Genomic DNA, 21449 nt, shown 5'->3' on the forward strand with positions numbered 1-21449 from the left:
GATTCATGAAATGCCTGCTGCGTGCAGAGGCACGCTGCTAAGCACAGCTGATACACCATGAGGTACATGGATGAAGAAGCAGGCCACCACAACCGACTGCCTCCAGGGATGAGGACATATGGCACACTGTGGGAATGAACGTTTGGGGCATTGAATCCCAACCTAGAGGATAAAGAATGCTTCCACTGAGAACTGAAAGATGAGTCCAACTCAGACTGTGGGGTTGCAGAAGAGGATATGTATGAACGGAGCAAACAGCATGTTGATTTCTTAAATCTCATCTCTTGTTGCTCGGTAGCTACACCAGGTTAAGACAGACAGTCAAATTCTCCAAGTCTTAGTTCTTGGCTTCCAAGAAGTACTGCTGTCCGTCTTGTACCTTAGGGCAACGGACACCAAAGAAGACAGGATGGTGGCCATGTCACCCCCTCTACTACCCACTGGGCATAGATAGCTCTGGTATAAAACCCAAAGGCGAGCTGAGGATGGCACATCCTGGAACTGAAGAAGAAAGAGTAAGAGAGACGCCTAGTGAGGTTACAGTGAATGAAGAGGGTAAAGAATTTGAACAGAATGAAAGAAGAGAAGAGGGAATCTATAGGAGAAAAACCTCATTTTCTAGGAAAGTTTTCTAACTTTATGGCTTGTTGAAATCAGATGCTGTGCTTCTTTCAGGTTCTCCTAATATTCATTACAAGATAGGAAAGAAGAATTTCACTTTCTACAGTTTATAAAACATGCATGAAAACAGACATTGGTTTATGAAAGAGAGCCCGCGCGTGAAGGGTGTATTTGCAGGGAGTGGCACATCTGGGCTGAGCTGCAGTCACGACAGGCCCAGCACCGACTCTGAAGTTCTGAGGATAATTGTGCATGGAGAACACATATTAAGTTGGCATTTCACTTCAAAGGGTCTTCATGTCTAAATACCCTTTGCTGGCCAGAATCAATGCAATAAGCTCTGTGCATCAAGCTTCATTTCCATAATCAGTTTTGCAGATGAAGCCACTGCCGCCAGGCAGCCCTTGTGCCTAGTTAAACGGTGTGCCATAAGAGACTGGCTCCCTGCACAGATGGGAGGCCCACCTGCCACCCACTCCCCCTCAACCCTGAGTAGGAAATTGCTAGCAACTTCTTTTCAAAGCTTCAGGAGAGGTGGATCCAGCCTGCAGTTCGTTTAGACTCTAATTTCAAGTCTCCCTGCAGATGTTATTATTCATCTTGAATTGTCTGTCTGCCTCAGGCCCCGCAGCACCTCCTCCTAAGAGCTCTTCTTCCCACCCATTCCCATTCTGACTCATAGATTCTTCTTCTGCGATGATTTTCAGGCTGAGACCTCCAGAAACACAACTCCTCAGACACCCCCTCACCACCAGCCCAGTCCCATGCAATGAGACGCTGTGGGTCCCCAAGACTGCACACACTGGCTATAGTCACCTGTGTTCTCCTAAGCCTTCCAGGAGCATCTGCTACACAACTAAGTTGGAGAGGCACAGCTCCACCACTTGCCTGCTCCTCCTGCCCCACCCCAGCTGCCCAGCCCAGTCCACTGCCTGATGCACCTGCCTAGCCCTACTCTTCTGCCTGATCCTCCTCCTGCCCAATCTTGCTGCCTCTGATCTTCTTTCTCCCTGCCCTGCAGAACAGGTGACCTGCCTCGGTTCTTCTCCCTGGAAAGAGTGGCAGAAACCTCAGGATGCATGGGATATCCCACACAGAGGATGTCAGCAAGGTAAAGAAGGCTCTGGCACAGTGACATAATAAGTTAATCCTCTGTCTGAAGTGCTGGCATCCCATATGGGCACTGGGATGTCTCCACTGCTCCACTTTCAACCCAGTTCATTGCTAATGGCCTGGGAAAAACAGCACAAAATTGCCCAATCCTTGGATCCCTGCACCCATGTGGGAGACCTAGAAGAAGCTCCTGGCTCCCAGCTGCAGATCATCCCAGCTCTGGCTGTTGTGGTCATTCGGGGAGTAAACCAGCCCAAGGAAGATATCTCTGTCATTTCCCCCTACCCATTCTCTCTCTACCTCTACCTTTCAAGTAAAATAAGTAAATCATTTTAATAATAATAATTTTTAAAAATCTAAATGGGATGCATTTTAAAAAATAAACAAATCTGCACTGTGGTTGGTGCACAGCCTGTGACCCTGACATACCATCCCAAAGCACTGGCTGGAGCCTCCGCTGCTCCATTTCAAATCTAGCTCCTGGGAGAAAGTAGCAGAGATGGTTCCTATTATTGGATTCCTGCCATCCACATAGGAGACCCAGATAGAGTCCCAGGCCCCTGGCTCCAGCCATTGACACCTATGAAAGGGAAAATCAGTGGATGGAAGATCTCTGTCCTCCCTTTTGTGTCACTCTTACAAATAAAATTTTAAATCTTAAAAAAAAAAAATAAGCAAGAACTGGGTTCCAGAGAAGAAAGCAACATACCTTACAAAAGGAGCTCAATCAGTGCAATGGTTCAATGGTTCAATCCTTTCATGCACTCTCTGGGAGTCCTTATGGGCCCCTTTTTATCTCCTGGCTGCCCCACTTCCCATCCAGCTCCCTGCTTGTGGCCAGGAAAGGCAGTGGAGGATGTCCCAAAACCTTGGGATTCTGCAAGAAGCTCCCTGGAAGAAGCCCTTGGCTTTGGATCAGCTCCGTTCTAGACTCTGCAGCCATGTGGGGAGTGAACCAGCGGATGGAAGATCTTTCTTTCTGTCTTTCCTCCTCTCTGTTAGTCTGACCTGCCTTTCCAATATAAATAAATAATCACTTTGCAGTACCACTGTCCCCTCAGTGGATTGGGTCAGGTAACTGATGCCACAGCAGGGTGAGGTAGAAGGTGAACTATGAAGAAAGCCCAGGAAAACTCAGGGAAGGAGATGAAAAGTTTCAAGCTTGACCAGGAAGCTTAGGGGCTATAAGACTGGTGGTCTCCATGAGCCACAGTCTAATGATTTGTGGCATCTGTCTTTCTTCCCTCTTAGAAGGGATTCAACAAATACCAACCAGGAGTTTTGGTTTAGGATCCCAGAGCAAGGCTTAAAAAACATTCATAATTAACCCATCCAAGTGGAAACCTCCATTAATCACAGATCGAGTTATTCTTCTTTTCAGTTTTCCAGTCAGGCCAACTCCTTCTGGCATGTTGCTCACTTTGGAGGTCCCAGATCCTCCAATGAACTGCATCATGACTTTTTCCCTACAATGTTGATGTCAGGTTTCATTAGAGGTGCACGCAAAAATGCAAATATGTGCATCTTAATGAGACTTCCCGGCGCCAGTTCATGTCCTGGCTGTTCCACTTCCAATCCAACTCCCTGCTGATGCACCTGGGAAAACAGCAGAAGATGGCCGGAGTGCTTAGCCCCCTGCCACCAATGTGGGAAACCTGGGTGGAGTTCCTGGCTCCTGACTTCAGCCTGGTCCAGCCCTGACAGTTGCAGCCACCTGGGCAGAGATCCAGAGATGTAACATCTCTTTGTGTGTCTCCCCCACCCCTTTCTCTGTAACTGTGCCTTTCAAATAAACAACAACAACAAATCTTGAGACAAGAAAAAAAAAAAGAAGATGTGGGAGCAGTATATGATGAATTCATCCATTTTCCTTTTTTTTCTAGGCATGTTAACAATTACTGGTAAGTTTTACTAAATTCTGTGATCTCTACCCCAGGAAACCCCTGAAAGTCTCTTGGTAGTGAAAGTGTAGGGGCAGAGCAGCGAGTAGTTCAGCTTTTCTCAGCCTCCTCTCAAACCTCTGCCTCCCACTTGTCCCATCTGCTTCCAGCATGGCAACAAAGCACTCTTTTAAAACCCAACAATGAATTCTGAGTGGATGGTATTGAATCCAATGGAGAACCCACTACAGAGAAAGGAAAAGGTCCCAGGGTTCCCTAGCAGAAAGAAAAGGAGCTGGGTGGGACATTGAGAAAACGAATGCACATAAGTCAACCGGACCTTATAAGAAAGACAAACATCAAGAGCAGGTTGGCAGACACACAGCACGGCTGTGTACATTCATGTCAGAAACAAGGGCATCAAGAATACAGTGGGAATTTGGGCAAGGAAGGCTAAGATTTAAAAAAAAAAATGACAAGCTCCTCTGATTGCCCTGGCAACAGAAGCACTCATAAACCGCCTCATGACACCATAGGACAGTGACATAACAAAAGAAACAAATGGGCACCCTTAAAATAGACAGTAGTGTGGGCCGGGAAACACACTTTGCAGTTAGCACCATCTTGAAGGGACCCAGGAGGAGCTTGGAAGGGGAGCTATGAGTGCCACTGACGGACCCCTAAGGGGGCTGCGGCAGCACCACCTTCCTCTCCTACTCTCCCGCCAGCCCTGTTGCTTGAGAGCGACTCCAGGCTGGGGAATGCGCTGCTTCCCTCTCCTGCTGACCTGATCAGCTTCCAATTAAATGGCTTAGTTAGAGTTATGTGGGGCTGGCATGATGGCATTGTTAAACACTAGCATCCCAAACCCAACTGCCTGCTAAGGCACCTGGGAAAGCAAAGGAACAACCCAAGTGTGTGGACGTCTGCCACCCACAGAGGAGACCAGCCTGGATGGAGGCCCAGTCTCCAGACGTCAACATGGTCAAGCCCTCACCGCTATGGTCATTCAGGCAATATGGGAGAGCTCTGCCGCCTCTCTCTCTCTCTCTCTCCACTATTGCCTTTCTTTCAAATAAACAATTAATTTTAAAATTTGTTATTTGCTTTTAAGATTTATTTTTATTGGAAAGTCAGACATATAGAGAGGAGGAGACAGAGAGAAAGATCTTCCATCTGGCGATTCACTCCCCAAGTAGCTGCATAGGCTGGAGCTGAACCAATCCAAAGCCAGGAGCCTAGAGCCTCTTCCTGGTCTCCCACGCGGGTGCAGGGTCCCAAGGCTTTGGGCCATCAGAGACTGCTTTCTCAGGCCACAAGCAGAGAGCTTGATGGGAAGCAGGGCTGCCGGGATTAGAACTGGCACCCATATGGGATCCTGGCACTTGCGAGGTCAGAATTAAGCCACTGAGCTATTGTATTGGGCCCACAAATATAATTAAACCTTAATCCACATGAACAAAAGCTCTTTGGATGTACAATAGTTTTTTTGAGTATAAAACAAAGGAGTCCTGAGACCAAAAGCTTGAGAACCTGGAGCAGAGCCCGTCAGAGGCACATGAGAAGAGGCTTAGAGCTGTTGTGGTGCTACGCACCTGACTCCTCCAACCATCACGCGCTTCCTGATGGTGGTCCCTGTCAGCACAGAGCATCTGGAGGACCAAGTGAGGTGAGAGATAAGCTCATGTGGGCAGACAGCACAGGTTGATGACAGTATCTGTCATGTTGAGATCTGTGTTTAAAAAGGCCCAAGCACTCCCTTTTCAAGTTGACATCACTATGGAAACTAAGACTCTCAGGAGACCGATCATTTAGTCAACCTCAGTAAGGATCTGACCTCTCTCAACAGGGGCTCTGTAGTCCCCACTATGGTTTCAATACCTCTTCTAGAGAGCCCGTGCTGGAGAGTGAATCAGTCCCAAGGTCAGGAACAGCACAGAGGTGGGGCCTAATGGGAGGTGTCTCAGCCATGAGGGCTCCACCGTTATGAAAGGGCACTGAGCAAGCAGCTCCATCACCCACTCCCCTGCCCAGGCTTTGCCCTTCCACTTTGAGATGACACAGCAAGAAAGATCCACCCTCACACACCCTCAACCTTGAACTGCCCAGCCTCCAGAACTCTAAGTCAAATCAGTTTCTGTTCTTTATAAATGACTCAGTCTATGATATTCTGCAACAGGCATGTGGAGTAGGCCAAGAGGGTCTCTTTGGTCCTTGATGAGAATTTTGAATGCCAAGGTCACCAGGTCACAGGGCAGTTCTCTAGGCAGCCTGAACTCATCAGAGATCAGAGTGCAAGGCTGGCCAAGGAGGCATAAATATCCAATACAACTTCAGAGAACTCCAGGCCGAGGGCTGAGATAAGGTGATGACGCACTCAGCACACCTACAATTGTGTGTTATCTCATTTACCCCTCCCAGCAGCATTCCAAGGTCAGCACAAGCACTCTCACTTTCTAGTCCAAGACTGGACTGCAGACAGGAACATGTGCCTGCTAATTAGCAGAAGGGACTTGAATCCAGGCCTAGGCCAAAACTCATTCCACTAAGCCCACCTTTCTACTTCCCCTACATTTGATGCAAACGGCCACCCATCTGTTCTCTGTGTGTTTTCATGACACTGCCTCTCTCTTGAATTTCTTTTTTCCACAAGAAAAAAATTCACCAAAAGAAAGCATGTCCGCTGGGTGAGAATAACGGTCCCCTGGCATTTTCCAATCCTCTTCTTTCAATTCTGAGGTTCCCAACCCCTCTTCAGGGCTTGCTCTACATCGCACGTACCAGGCAAGAAGCATTATTAACAGATGTAGACAGATAAGTCCAACCCAAAACATTTCCAGAGCACCCTCACGCAGAGAAGCTCACAAGGACCTTTTAAATGAAAAATCCTGCCTTGCTCTTTGAAGAGTCACGAGCCTGATTTTAAGCTGGCGGCTTCAAGACAGAATAAGCTTCCAAGCCCTGGGCAGCAGGGCCCAGGCTGCTGTCCCTGATCGGCAGTCCTCACTCACCCTGTCCCCACCTCCCTGTCACTCACCAAGGAGGGCCGTCTGGGGGTGGGTCCGGGAGGCTCGGACTCGAGACAGGGTTCTGCGGTGGGGCCTCTCTCGGGCCTCAGTGGGAAACAGGAGGATCTGTCCCAGGATCAGCAGCAAGCAGCCCACCAGCATCTTCTCCACTGTGAAGAAAAGGAAGAGGGAAGAGGAATAAGGCTCTGACAAGCATCACACAGGACAGGGCAGCAGGAGCTGTCTCTAGGGCTCCTGGGAGTTCAAGTGCGGCAAACCCACCCACGGCTGGTCAAGTTCCACACACATCAAACTCCTACCCCAAATGCCCTTTGTGTCTGGTCCTTAAGAACTTATAGTGGGGCTTGGCGGCGTGGCCTAGTGGCTAAGGTCTCTCCTCCTCTCAGTATATCTGACTTTGTAATAAAAATAAAATAAATCTTTAAAAAAAAAAAAAACAGAACTTATAGTGGCATCAGGCCTGTGATTTGCCAAACAAAGCTTGCAATACTGGCATTCCATATACACACAGGTTCAAGACCCGGCTGCTCCACTTCCAATCCAACTTGCTGCTAATGTACCTGGGAAAGCAGTGGGAGGATAACCCAAGTCCTTCAGCCCCTGTACCCATGTGGCAGACCCAGAAGAAGCTCCTGGCTCCTGACTTGGGCCTAGCACAGCCCAGCCAATGCAGCCATTTGGGGAGTGAACTAGAGCATGGAAGATCTCTCTCTCAACATTGCCTTTCAAGTAAATAAAAATTAAAATCTCAGAAAAAGAACTTATGGCACCCCTGTGGATTGGTACTCCAAGCAAGGGCATGTATAGTTGGAATTTTTCATCACTTTGATCACTATCAAGCTGAATGAAAAACTTGAGATAGCAAAATCTATCCTGAAGTTTATTAAGTTTCTTATCAATTATTCCCAGTCATATTCTGTGTCTTACAAACTTGCATCAGAGAATTCTAAGTAACAATGTTCCCTCTAATTATAGCAGGTGGCACAAATTAACACATGCGAATTTCTGAAGAAATCCACATGCAACTGACAGCCTCTCATAGCCATTTATTAAAAGGGAGCTTGGTACAGTGGGTAGGGGCTGGGACTCTGCACCAGGCTGAGATCACAACCCAGGCTCCATTCTAAGTGCTTTTCCACGTATGAATGCACTCAGGGAACTAAGATCACTCCAGTAGGTCTAAGGTTACGTGGCTTGCTCAAAGTCATACCCAATTAAGCAAGTGTCAGAGCCAGAATTCAAACTGGGGCAAGCAGGCCAATTTGCCACTTCATTAATTAGAAGCAAACTCAATTAGTTCAGGGTCAAATCCCCAGAACTGAACTCATGCAAAACCATAGCTATTTCATTGTCAGAGGGTAAGACAGGGGCTAGAGTATATAACTTAATAACTAAATAATGTAGTAATAAGTTATTTATAACTAAATAACTAAAACAAAAAAACCAAAACAAAAAAAAAATAAAAACTCCATAATTCAGTGACATATCGGTTCAGCAAACTGTTTTCAGGAATTGACCAGGAGATGAACCTCGGCCTGTTGATTTCCAAAGTCCACAGTTTTTTGTACTTGTAGCTTTGAGCCAGCTATCTTTTTACTAGGCATTAAAATTACACTAAAAATAGTGACGGTTTATTCTATACTTACTATGTACCAGGCACTGGGCCAGGAGTTTTAAACTAGCAAGTGATTTAATTCTTAGGGGAACTCAGAGAGGTTGGGGTACCTTGCTCAAGGTGACATGGCCTTTAAAGGTCAAGTTCTGGAGCCCACTTCCTCCTTACAGATAACTACTACCCCATGTTTAAAACCATTTAAGGTCTTAACCATTCGGGCTGTTCTCTTGTCATGGCTTTAACTCCAAGATGCCTTCTGAGAAAAGGACGGCCAGTTGGAAACTTGCCTTTCTCTCATCTTCAGCCTGCTGTTTACCCATAAGCCTCCTTGACTTCCAATTCCCTTGCTTTATATAATACTCTGTGTGACCTCATTTATATGATTGGTTTTCTTCATGCCATTCCCCTTCTGAAGAGTGAGCAAACACCACGTTCACATTTATCTGTTCCAGAATGCGTTTCAGAGGCACTTGGGACTCACTTCCTTCCTGACATATATGCACTTAAAGCAAACACGTAGAGCACGTAATAGGGGATAATTATCACTTCCAAGACTCGAGCACCATTGCACGTGGTTGGTGTCTACTGTGGATTTCAAGAGGCATGTGTGCTTTCCAGTCACCAGGGCTAAAACACGCATTGAGGATAGAAGCAGGATAGGAAGTTAAACATAACATTTACATACTTTTAACTATCTTCTCCTGGGCAGGTTAATTAACTTCTCCCTGCCTCCATTTTCTCATCTTTAACTAGAAGATAACAAAACATCTGGGGCTCGGCAGCGTGGCCTAGTGGCTAAGGTCCTCGCCTTGATCCCATGTGGCTGCTGGTTCTAATCCCGGCAGCTCCACTTCCTCTCTATCTCTCCTCCTCTCAGTATATCTGACTTTGTAATAAAAATAAAATAAATCTTTAAAAAAAAAAACAATACATCTGCTTTTTGTATGGATAAAATGAGTCCATGCGCACACTATATTGTTATATATTTGTATTATATACATCATATAGGCAATACCACTTAAGCCACTGCCTGCCACACAGACAGTACTGAATAACTGTCAGATGCTTGCTATTATCATCACTCTGCAATAAAACTAACAAATATAAAACACATACTTGGGGAAATGGTGTTGTAGTAGAGTGTTTAGGCCTCTGCCAGAGCAGGGCGGTCTGGCTGCTCCACTTCCAGTTCATCTCCCTGCAATGCGCCAAAGAAGGCAGCAGAAGATGGCTCCAAGTACTTGGGCCCTGCCACCCACACAGCAGACCCAGGCTTCTGGCTTTGTAGTGGCTATTTGTGAGTGAACCGAGGAGATGGAACATCTCACTTTTTCTGTCTGTTTCTCTCTCTCTCTCTCTCTCTCTCTATATATATATATATATATATATATACACACATATATATGCATATACATATATAACTCTGCCTCTCAAATATTTTTAGAATACACATTGCTAGTTTTGCCATAGCAAGTCATTTCACCTACATCAATCTAATTTTTGTGCTCTTTTGTGAATTTCATAATAAAATGACATAAATTTCATAATTTTAAGTATAAATTAGTATCTAAAAATATTGAAAATGTTTTTTCAATGTGAAATGGCATAGCAAGCCGCAGATTGATCAGAAATATTTGCAAAACATACGATGTAATAACCTATTTTTATGTAGACTGCCTACACTCACTAAAAAGATCAACACCCACTTAAAAACATACAAAAGATTTGAGAAGTCACACCATCAAAGATACTTGGATGACAATGAAGGATGTTCAATACTCAGGCTGGCACTATGGCTAATCCTCCACCTGCAGGCATTGACACCTTATTCCATATGGGCACCAGTCCTTGTCCTGGCTGCTCCATTTCCCATCCAACTCCCTGCTTGTAGCCTGGAAAAGCAGCAGAAAATTGTGCAGGTCCTTGGATCCCTGCACCTGTGTGGGAGACCTGGAAGAAGCTCCTGGCTCCTGGATTTGGATCACCTCAGTCCCAGCCATTATAGCCATCTGGGAACTGAATCAGCGAAAAAAAGATCTCTCTTGTTCTTTGTCTCTTCTCTCTGTATATCTGCCTGTCAAATAAATTAGTCTTTTTAAAAAATATATTTGATACTTTCAGTTATTAGAAATACCCAAGTTAGAGCTGGCACTGTAGCATGGGAAGTAAAACTCCCACTTGTGGAGGAGGTTTCCCTTATGGACCCTGGGTTTGAGTCCCGGCTGCTCTACTTCCAATCTAGTTCCCTGATAATGTGCCTGGGAAACCAAAAGAGAATGGCTCAAGTGCCTGGGCCCCAGGACCCACATGGGGGACTCAGAGAAAGTTTTGACAGGCCTAGTTCCAGCTGTTGTAGCTGTTTCAGAAGCGAACCCACAGATGGAAGATTTCTCTATTTCTTCTCTCTCACTCACTCTCTCTCTTTGACTTTCAAATAAATAATCTTTTTTTAAAAAAGCTCATCAAGTAAACATCATGGATTAGTAGACTGGATTAAAAAATAAGACCCATCTATTTGTTGCCCTCAGGAGACACATTCCACCAACAATGGTCAGCAGAAACTATATCTCATGGATTTTTTCTTTTTGTTAGTTTCATCTCTTCAAAACACTTTCTTCTGATGAAATTATTCAGTAACTCATAGATCATAGAGTAGCATCATTTTCTTCAAGAAGGTTCTTGATTTTCATTTCTTCAGCGACACATTAGTCAGTCATTCAGTAGCATGTTATTTAACTTCATGGCGCTGTTAATTTCTTTTGTTCTTTCTGTTGTTTTTATTTTGTGGCTCTTCATTTAAGGGGATGTACAGTAACTGTGTAATGGAGACTATCATATCCAGATGTGAGGATACAATGCAGTATGCATCTCTACTTGCAGACAAAGATGGACTCCCAATGAAACTGTTTACTTCATCTTGACGATAGGATGCTGGACTCTCTGCCATTGTCCATGCCCGCAATGATGGACATATGACTGTGTATGAAGAACTATACTATAGTAATGATATAGGGGAACTCAGTGAGGGGGGAGGGAGTTGGGGAGGGAATAAGGGAAATCCCAGGGCTTAAAGAACTGTATCATAAAATGATAATAATAACAAAAAGAAATATTTTTTAAAAAGCAAAGAAAAATACAAGTTAAAACCATAGTTATGAGATACCACAAATCCACTGGGACAATTATGACTTAAAAGTGATATAATCAAGTGTTGACAAAGACGTGAAGAAACAGGAACCCTGATTCACTGCTCGGCAGAGTACAAACTAGTGTGGTTGCTTTGGAAAATAGTTCAACAGTTTCTCATCAAGTTCCACATACACTTGCCAAGGGACACAGCACAGCATGATCAATTGTGCCTACTTACCCAGGACTACTGGGCCGCAAGCCCTGAAACATCCTTTAGTCTCAGGAAAACGAGATGTCAATTCTCCCTACCAACAAGGCAAGAGAAAGCTGCCTATACAAAAACTTGCCATCAGGTGCTCACACAAAGTTTACCTGTGAAAGCTAAAAACTGGAAGCAAGCCAAATGTCCACTTACTGGAGGCACTCATCATGCCATACGCGTATAATGCAATCTCATTCAGCAGCTCAAGGAATGATCTACGGGATGAATCTCAAAATAATGATACAACTAGACACAAAAATATTACACTCTGAATGATTTTATTTCTTTGACATTCCACCAAGGACGAAATCATGACAAGAGAGAAGATCACTGGTTCTACGGGCCAGAAGTGGGTAAAAGGCTACCAGCTATTAAGGAGCTGAAAGCACACACAGGAGGTGATGCAGATGCCTATAGCACAACGACGGTAGAGCTACGCCTTTGTCAAATGCATCAAAGTACACAACCGGGCAGATCTGGGGCACAGAAGTTAAGATGCAGCTTGGGAAGCCAGCATCCCTGAGAGCCTGACTGGGGTCTGAGCTTGTCCACTTCCTGTTCAGCTTCTTGAATAAAAATGCCTATTTGAGAGCAAGCAGAGGATGGCTCAAGTACTCCAGCGCCTGCGTCCATGTGGGAGACCTGGGTGGAGTTCTGGGTTCCCGGTTGGAGCAGGCATCTGGGGACATTTCCAGAGTGAACAAGTGGATGGAAATGTGGAAGATCTCTCTCCCTCTCTGTGTCTCTCTGTCTTTCAAATAAAATGAAAATGTGTGGTCGCCTCGGTAGCATATATACTAAAATCAAATAAACTGAAAATAAATATTCTAACAGTTCAACACCTAAAATTCCTTCATTTTATTACATATAAATCGAACTTCAAGAATTTATTACGATAAAAGAATGGGGGAAATTTTACTATATGGATATCAATTTAAATTAGTACAGTAATATTACTATCAGGTAAGATAGAGTTTTTTTAATGCAATACAGAGAAACAAGAAAAACATGACAGTGTGTTATCTACGTGAATGGTTGTTTCTTGGTCTCATGTTGACAGTTAATGGCATTTGAAGATCAAGAGCCATTTCTAACTGGGAAAAGGAATGAGGCTGAGAGCAGGTCCTTCCATATGTGGGTATTTGAGAAGAATTGTACTGAGAAGAAAGATTAATTCAAATGGGACAGATTCCATGGAGCATTTGGGAGCATGGGAAGAATATTTCTAAAATAATACAATGACTATGACTTTTGTTTTAGCAAATTCTCTCCTCTCCATGGAACAAGGAATGTTTTCATTTAGCTTTTCCAGGGGGGTGAGGGAAGAGAGACAGGAGATTGTTCTGAACAACTCAGCTGCAGGATGTTCTGTGCATCATTGTTGGAAACAAGTGGACAGGGAAGAATTTCCCCCCCGGAATGAGCACTGCCTCAGTGGGCGCCTGCGCACCTGTGTGACCTCATCGAGGAGACAACTCTCTGAGCTTGTCAGACACTCAGGAAAAGCATGGCCCAGGGCTAGGCACGGTGACACAGAGGAACACCCACATCCCATAGAGTGCTAGTGTGAATCCCAACCACTCTGCTTCCAATCCAGCTTCCTGCTAATGTACCTGGTAGATGGGCCGAAGATGATGGCTTAAGTGCTTAAGTCCCTGTCACCCATATGGAAAACCTTGATTGAACCCAGGCTCCTGTCTGTAGCCTGGCCCACACCGAGGCTGTCACAGGCTTTGGGGAATCCGTGGATGGAAGCTCTCTCATCTCTGCCTCTCTCTCTGTTGGTTCCATTTCAAATAAATAAACTTTTTGTTTTTTCTAAACAAAGGCAATACCTGGAAGCAGTGGCTCTCAGCCTAAGCCAGACCGCAGGCCCTGCGTCCTGAAGGTGACAAGACACCCTCCCAGATGACAGCTGCCCCTCAGAAGCAGAGCAGCAGGAGGAGGGGACTGCTACTGACCTATGACATGCCGACAGCAGGCCAGGCAGCAAGCTGGGCAAGACTCACAGGGCCCACTTACTTGATCCCCACAGTCATTCTGCAATGTGGATGAAAACCTATTTTACGAATGGAACATCAAGACTGACAGGTAAAGATATTCTCTGAGGCCTCAGAAGTAGTTAATCAGCAAAACCTTAGGCAAGCTGCCCACTTACCAAAAAAGGGATTTAACCAATGTTTAAGTTTTTAGAAACCAAATTATTTTTCAATGATTTATTTTGCATATTTACCAAGAAAGGAAAAAATACAGAAAAATCTTCCATCTACTGGTTCACTCTCCAAGTAGCCCCAATGGCCAGAGCTGAGCCAATCCGAAGCCAGGAGCCAGGAGCCTCTTCCAGATCTCCCATGCAGATGCAGGGTCCCAAGGTTTTGGGCCATCCTTTACAAGTTTCCCAAGCCACAAGCACGGAGCCAGGTGAGAAGTAGAGCAGCTGGAACACAATAGAATGCTAGCACTTGGAGATGAAGGATTAGCCTGTTGATCCATGGTGCCAGTCCCTAGATGCCAAGTTCTATAGATTTGTCTAGATCTTGTGTTCAGCATGCCAAGTGTGCACACCAACTTTTCCACACATCCACAGAGACTCGCAGGACCCTGGTGCTGCAGAACGACCACTAACCATCCCTTTCTGTCTCCCACCTAATTTTGGAATCCTCATCTCCTGCACTGCCAGCAGATGGGAAGCCAAACTCTGCCAGGACTCAAAGCTGTCCATGGACTTCAGGTGGCTCTAAATGTTAGACCTTGGTGGTCCTTTATGTTGACCTGACATCTGCATCTCTAACTTCCATTCAATGCTGCCAGCTAGGCCTGACAAATTTACCTTTCCCACCCAGATGCTCCCATGGCCAAGGTAATTCGAGAAGCTCGGAGTTTGTCTGCAAACTCAGCACACTCATGAGTCACTGTCCTGCCTCTGTGTGGCTCTGTGAAACAAGCCTCCTGGCTGCTTCCAGCCCTGCAGTCAATGCTGCCTCCTCACCCAATGCAGATGGCCAGGAGCCTCAGACTTGCCCTCCCTGCCTCGGGTCCTTCACCACCTGGCCAGCCTGTCCTTCCTCCAGTGCCTAATGTCGCCATGCAAAGCCCTCCATGTTGGATCCCTGCCTCTTCTCTAACGAGGATGGTCTCTGCATCCACGCAGAGCGTCCTGTCATCACTGGTGGGACAAGCTTGCCCACGTCGATCCCTCGGCCTAGCATGTCTGCATTCCACCTGAATGCAAACCTGCACTGCATCCTCAGGGATCCACCCACATGTCCCCAACTTTCCCACTGAGGCTTGACTTTTCCACACACCCCTGATGACAGCTTCATGCATTTATTCCTACCCCATCTGTCTGTTCACCTGTCCTGTGAGCTGCTCCAAGGACCACACCTTGTCACCTCTGCATCCCCCAATTATCGTGTGCTGAATTTTGTAACTCAGTGTATATACAAAATCATAGTATTTGTAGGCATGCTTCTGCAGATCATTTATTAATCTTTTATTAATATATCCATTATATTACATGTAATAATATATCACTTACATTAATATAATCATTAATCATAATCAATAAATGTTAAGACAAACTGATCCTAGTATTTCACCCAATAACTACCAAAGTCACCGGCATCTTCCTCTTTATATGGCATTTGTCCAAATTTAAATGATCCCATGGAAGGAAGTCTCCCACTTTCTTCATGAGAGGATTCCGCCAACATCATTTCTCAACCAACATAAAAATACAATTAAAAGTATATATACACTTTTATTTTATATATATATAAAATATTTATTTATTTATATATATATAAAGTATTGGGGTCAGCATGGTGACATAGCAAACTACTGCTCAACTTGTGCTGCTGGCTTCCCACATGGATGCGGATTTATGCCACAGCTGCTACATTTCTGATCCAACTCCCTGGCAATGGCCTACGAAGGCAGCAGAAGGCGGCTCAAGTGCCTGGGCCTCCACGTCCACGCGGGAGACCTGGAAGAAACTCCTGTCTCCCAGCTTCAGAGCTGCCCAGTTCTGGTCACGGCAGCCATTTAGGTGGTGAACCAGCAGATGGAAGATTTCTCTCTCTCTCTCTCTCTCTCTCTCTCATGCTCTTGCCCTTTCTCTTCTCTCTGTTTCTCCCTCCCTTTCTCTCAGCAATTCTCAATTTCAAATAAAATAAATAAATATTTTAACGAAATATCCATGTGTACTTAAAACATCACTACAGTCATCAACACAGATTTGAGACCTACAAAATAATAGATCCACTTAGAAATGCTACTTTTTCATTTAATATGTTTCATAAAACAAAGTTTTCTCTTGTTTCATGAAACAAGATTTTTAAATATTTGATTTGCTACTCTGATACTGATATCTCATTAATACTAGATGCCTTTTAAGTCTTTTAGTAATTTCATTTCTTAGTTTTCTGAGGTACAGCATTTTTTGAATCCAAATATGATGCTGTCACTGGAAATTTTATCTCAAACCACCAGGCTCCATTTAAATAACATGAGAACAGCTGGAGTCTTTCATATGTCCTGAGGGCCAAAATTCATCATCTCTCATTGTGCTGCTCTTTAAAATGACCTTGTGAAGAACGGCACACAGCATCACCCAATCCGTGCAACTGTCAAGTTGTGTCCTCAAAAACAATTACTAAATTTGGGCTGAAACTTTTGACCAATTGATTTCTATCAGTATCCAAAACTAGCACCAACTGAGACCGTGTCATGCTGTGTGTTCACCCAAAAGGACTTTATTTCGAGCAGCCGACAGAGGTGTCTGTATTTGGAGACACTTGGCAAGGACTTCAGTATCAGGCGTTTTCCTCTTTGCCCAGAAACAGTTTTCACAAAACCCCTCACCTCAGACTTCAGTTCATATAGTCACTCCTCCTTCTCTTTTTCACCCTTCCTCCCAATCTAACAGTGACTCTTGTCTGTTTTGTTCACTTGGTCATTTGTTTTCTGTCTGCAATCCCTATGTCCCCTTCGCTTTCAACCCTTCCACATTCATAACTGTAAACCTAGCCCTAATTTTTATCAGATACCCCAAAAGTCCTGGCAGCAATTACTCATTGTCCCCAATATCTCCTCTGATCTTTTTTTATTATTATTTTAAAGATTTATTTATTTGAGGGCCCAGTGCTATAGACTAGTGGCTAAATCTTAGCCTTGTGTCCACCAGAATCCCATTTAGGTGCCAGTTCATGTCGCAGAGGCTCTGCTCCCCATCCAGCTCCCTGCTTGTGGCCTGGGAAAGCAGTCAAGGATGGCCCAAGGCCTTGGGACCCTGCACCCACATGGGAGACCTGGAAGAAGCTCCTGGCTCCTGGCTTCAGATTGGTTCAGCTCTAGCCACTGTGGCCACTTCGGGAATGAATCAACGGATGGAAGATCTTCCTCTCTGTCTCTCCTCCTCTCTTTCTGTTTGCCTTTCCAATAAAAAATTTTTTTAAATCTTTCAAAAGATTTATTTATTTGAAAGACAAAAGCAAAAGAGAAAGAGAGAAATATCGTCTGCCCTCTGGTTTACTGCCCTAATGTGTGCAACAGCTAGAGCTGAGCCAGGCTTAAACCAGGAACCTAGAACTCCTTTCTGGTTTCCCACATTTGTCTCCAAGCACTCCCATCATCTTCTACTGCATTCCCAGGCACATCACCAAGGGTTGGATGGGAAGTGAGCAGTTGTGACTCAAACCAGCACTCATATGAGACGCTGGCACTACGAGAGGCAACTTAACACACTTACAACAGCAATGCCTATTCTTATTTAACGATAAGATACAAGTAGGATCAAATACACACTGTTTAGGTTGACATTCAAAGCTCCATTATCTGGCCCCGTTACCATGGTAACCTTAACAACTCCCCAAGACACCTACCCCTTGACACACACGTTCATCAACACTCACCTCTATCTGAGCCCAGGAGCTCCACACAACAGCTCTTAGTTTCCACCGACTGAATTCAGTTTATGACAAGTATGGGTAGGGAGTCACCTCTTTCCAAAATGAAGCATGAAGTGAGACAGCATAAATGACTTTTAATCATGGAAAATAACTGAAAAGAATATGGTTTAGTCATACTATGGAATATTATATACCAACTAAAAGAATGAGTTACATTTCAGATAATCACATGGTAGAGTTAATATTGAAAAAGTAAAATTTTAAAATGGGAAAAAACTACTACAATCATAGGAATTCAAATCATGATTACACAACAGATGTTAGTAGACAAAAAAGGGTCACGGGGGTGGGATTTTTAAGAAGATTTATTGTAGTTTAGTTCAAAGAATCACGGTAAGTGAGAGAAAGAGACAGAGAGACAAAATCTCCCTTCCACTGGTTTTTTTCCCCCAAATTGCTGCAACACCAGAGCTGGACTGGTCTGAACCTGGAAGCCAGGAGTCAAGAGCTTCTTCCGGGTCTCCCACATGGGGCTCAAGGCCTTGGGCCATCCTCCACTGCACCCCAGACCATGAGCATGGAGCAGCATCGGAAGTGGGGCAGCTGGGACTAGAACTGGTACTCATATGGTATGTCAGTGCCACAGGCAGAGAGTAGGCTGTTATAGCAGCAAGCCTGCCCTATTCTTGTTTTTAAGATTTATTTATTTGGTGGGGAAGTCCCAGACCCTATCGAATTATACCATTAAATTCAAAATTAAGAAAAATTTGTTAAAGATTTATTTATTTATTTGAAAGGAAGAGTTACTGAGATTTTTCCACGTGCCAGTTCACTCCCCAAAAGCCAAAGCCAGAAACCTGAAATTCCAATTGGGTCTCCCACGTGGGTACAGGTCCCCAGTTTTGGGGCTACCTGCTACTTCTTTCCCAGACACTTCAGCAAGGAGCTGGACTGGAAGTGCAGCGGCCAGGTCTTGAGTCAATGTTTATATAAAATGCTGGTATCTCAGGCGTTGGCTTAACCCACTGCACTACAAAGCTGGCCCCTGCATTCTTGATTTGTGCATGAATCACTCAATAAACATTTGCTTTAACATCGCACAAAATTACACTATGCTCCTAGAACTGCAGTTAGCTATGGAAGGGAGCTGATAAATGTGAGATCCAAATGACACTTGTGGCACACCAGCCTGGGAGCTGTCTGCCTGAGCGTGGTCCCTTTACAGGATGCCCACAAGGCCTCTTGCCTGTCCCTTATGGTCTGTGCAGCTTTTCACATATTCTTTTGGTAAGAACCGTACTTCACATTGGACAGCTGCAGCACTACTCTTGGCCATGTGCTCAGTTTCTCCCATGAGCACCAAGAAAGGGAGGTCAGAAATGAAGCTTGGGACCCAGTGTGGTGGCCTAGCAGCTAGAGTCCTCACCTTGAATGCATCGGGATCTCATATGGGTGCCGGTGTTAATCCTGGCAGCTCCCCTTCCCATCCAGCTCCCTGCTTGTGGCCTGAGAAAGCAGTCGAGACAGCCCAATGCCTTGGGACCCTGCACCCACGTGGGAGACCTGGAGGAAGTTCCTGACTCCTGGCTCCGGATCAACACAGCACCGGCCGTTGCACTCACTTGGGGAGTGAATCATCGGATGGAAGATCTTCCTCTCTGTCTTTCCTCCTCTCTGTATATCTGACTTTGTAATAAAAATAAAATACTTAAAATAAAAGAAATGAAGCTTGGTTTGTGGGGGGCATTCGCAGGTGTCACCTCTTGAGTGGATCACTGTATAGCTTCTGGAAGGGTGGGGTCGCTATTAAGAATGAAGCTGCAGGCCTGGCATTGTGGCCTATCGGCTAAAGTCCTCACCTTGAAAGCCCGGGATCCCATATGGACGCCAGTTCTATTCCCAGCAGCTCCACTTCCCATCCAGCTCCCTGCTTGTGGTCTGTCAAAGCAGTCGAGGACAGCCCAAAGCCTTGGGACCCTGCATCCTCGTGGGAGACCTGGAAGAGCTCCTGGCTCCTGGTTTTGGATCGGCACAGCACCAGCCGTTGCGCTCACTTGGGGAGTGAATCATCGGACGAAAGATCTTCCTCTCTCTCTTCTCCTCTCTGTATATCTGACTTTGTAATGAAAATAAAGCAAAATCTTAAAAAAAAAAAAAAAGAATGAAGCTGCTCAGCTGGTCACACTGTGATTTACATGTGGCAGACAGAACAGTCGTTCTCCAAACATGTCCATGTCCCAGGAAGGACACCCTGTGCTAGGGGAACACAATGGAGGTTGCTCCTCAGACAGCCTTAAAAATAGAGATGGGGGCGAGTGTTAAGGTACAGTGGGTTAAGCTACCACCTGTCACACCTGCATCCCACCCTATAGTGCCAGTCCAAGTCCCAGCTGCTTCACTTTCTTTTTAAGATTTATTTATTTTTATTGGAAAGCCAGATTTACAGAGAGAAGGAGAGACAAAGATCTTCCATATGCTGATTCACTATCCAAGTGGCCGCAATGGCCAGAGCTGAGCTGATCCACAGTCAGGAGCCGAGAGCTCCTTCTGGGTCTCACACACAGGTGCAGGGTCCCAAGGCTGTCCTCTCTTGCTTCCTCGGAGCACAAGCAGGGAGCTGGATGGGAAGTGGAGCAGCCAGAACACGAACTGGGCGCCCATATGAGATCCCAAGGCACGCAAGGCGAGGAGGACTCCAGCCACTAGGCTATCATGCCAGGTCCCAGCTGCTCCGCTTTTGACCCACTTTCCTACTAATGAGCCTGAGAAGGCAGTACATGATTGCCCAAAGTACTAGGGCCCATGCCACCTATGCGGGAGTCGCAGGTGGAGCTCCTGGATCCCAGTTCAGCCTGGATCATCCCCTACTGCTGGCATTTCGGGGAGTGAAGAAATATATGGACAATCTCTTGTTTTCTATCTCATTCTCTCCATGTTTCTGCTTTTCAAACAATAAATCTTTAAAAAACAGGAAGATTATCGTGGGTGCCTGGCTGATCCAAGTAAGCCTGGCACAACTGTGAGCGTCCTTGGAGGCAGAAGAGGACACCCTAACAAAGAACCAGAAAAGCGACAGGGTAAACAGGACCGAGCCCTACACAACAGGCTTTGGATATGGGAGCAAGCAGTAAGCCAAGCAAGGTGGCTGTCTCTAGAAGCTGGTACATACCCAAAAGACGTGAACACATCATATAAAAGACACCTGCTCCACCATGTTTATAGTGCCACTGTTCATAACAGCCAGAAGATGGAAATGGATTTTTAAAAATTATATATATGAAATATATGTGACAATTTAGCCATATACAAGAATGAAATTCTGGGGCCGATCTCATGGCTCAAATGGCTAATCCTTCCCCTTCTGTGGCCAGCATCCCATAAAGGTACCAGTTCCTGTCCTGACTTCTCTGCTTTCCATCCAGCTTCCTGCTGTGGCCATGGAGGACAGCCCAATGCCTTAGGACTCTCCACCTGTGTGGGAGACCCAGAAGGAGCTCTCGGCTCCTGACTGTGGATCAGCTCAGCTCTGGCCATTGCGGCCACTTGGACAGTGAATCAGCATATGGAAGATTTCTCTATCTCTCCTTCTCTCTGTAAATCTGGCTTTCCAATAAAAATAAGCAAATCTTCATTAAAAAAAAAATTTAAAGCAAGGAAGCAAGGAACACAAGAAGAGAGTATCATTACATTCTTAGAATCGTATCTGTGAACTAAAGGAATCTGCTCACTGCTAACACCACATTAACATGAAGAACCCAAGTTAAGGACTGAAGTGGGGAAGTTAGCCTGAGTTCTCAAGGTGTGTCAATGTCATCATAAGGGTTTTACAAGAGAGAAATAAATGATAGACACAGAAAATGTTTAGAAGATGCCACCCCATCAGCCCTGAGG

General features: G+C 45.2%; 1 protein-coding gene across 1 annotated transcript in view; it reads right to left on the bottom strand.

The window, feature by feature from the left end:
* Positions 1-21449, bottom strand: part of MATN2 (matrilin 2) — a 138643-nt gene that overhangs the window by 114192 nt on the left and 3002 nt on the right. Inside the window, exon 2 of the mRNA XM_058668895.1 lies at positions 6652-6792. Within this exon, the coding sequence (XP_058524878.1) occupies positions 6652-6792 (141 nt within the window). The remainder of the gene's footprint in view (positions 1-6651; positions 6793-21449) is intronic.

This window comes from Ochotona princeps, chromosome 9, assembly GCF_030435755.1.
Source record: "Ochotona princeps isolate mOchPri1 chromosome 9, mOchPri1.hap1, whole genome shotgun sequence".
Taxonomy (NCBI): Eukaryota; Metazoa; Chordata; class Mammalia; order Lagomorpha; family Ochotonidae; genus Ochotona; species Ochotona princeps.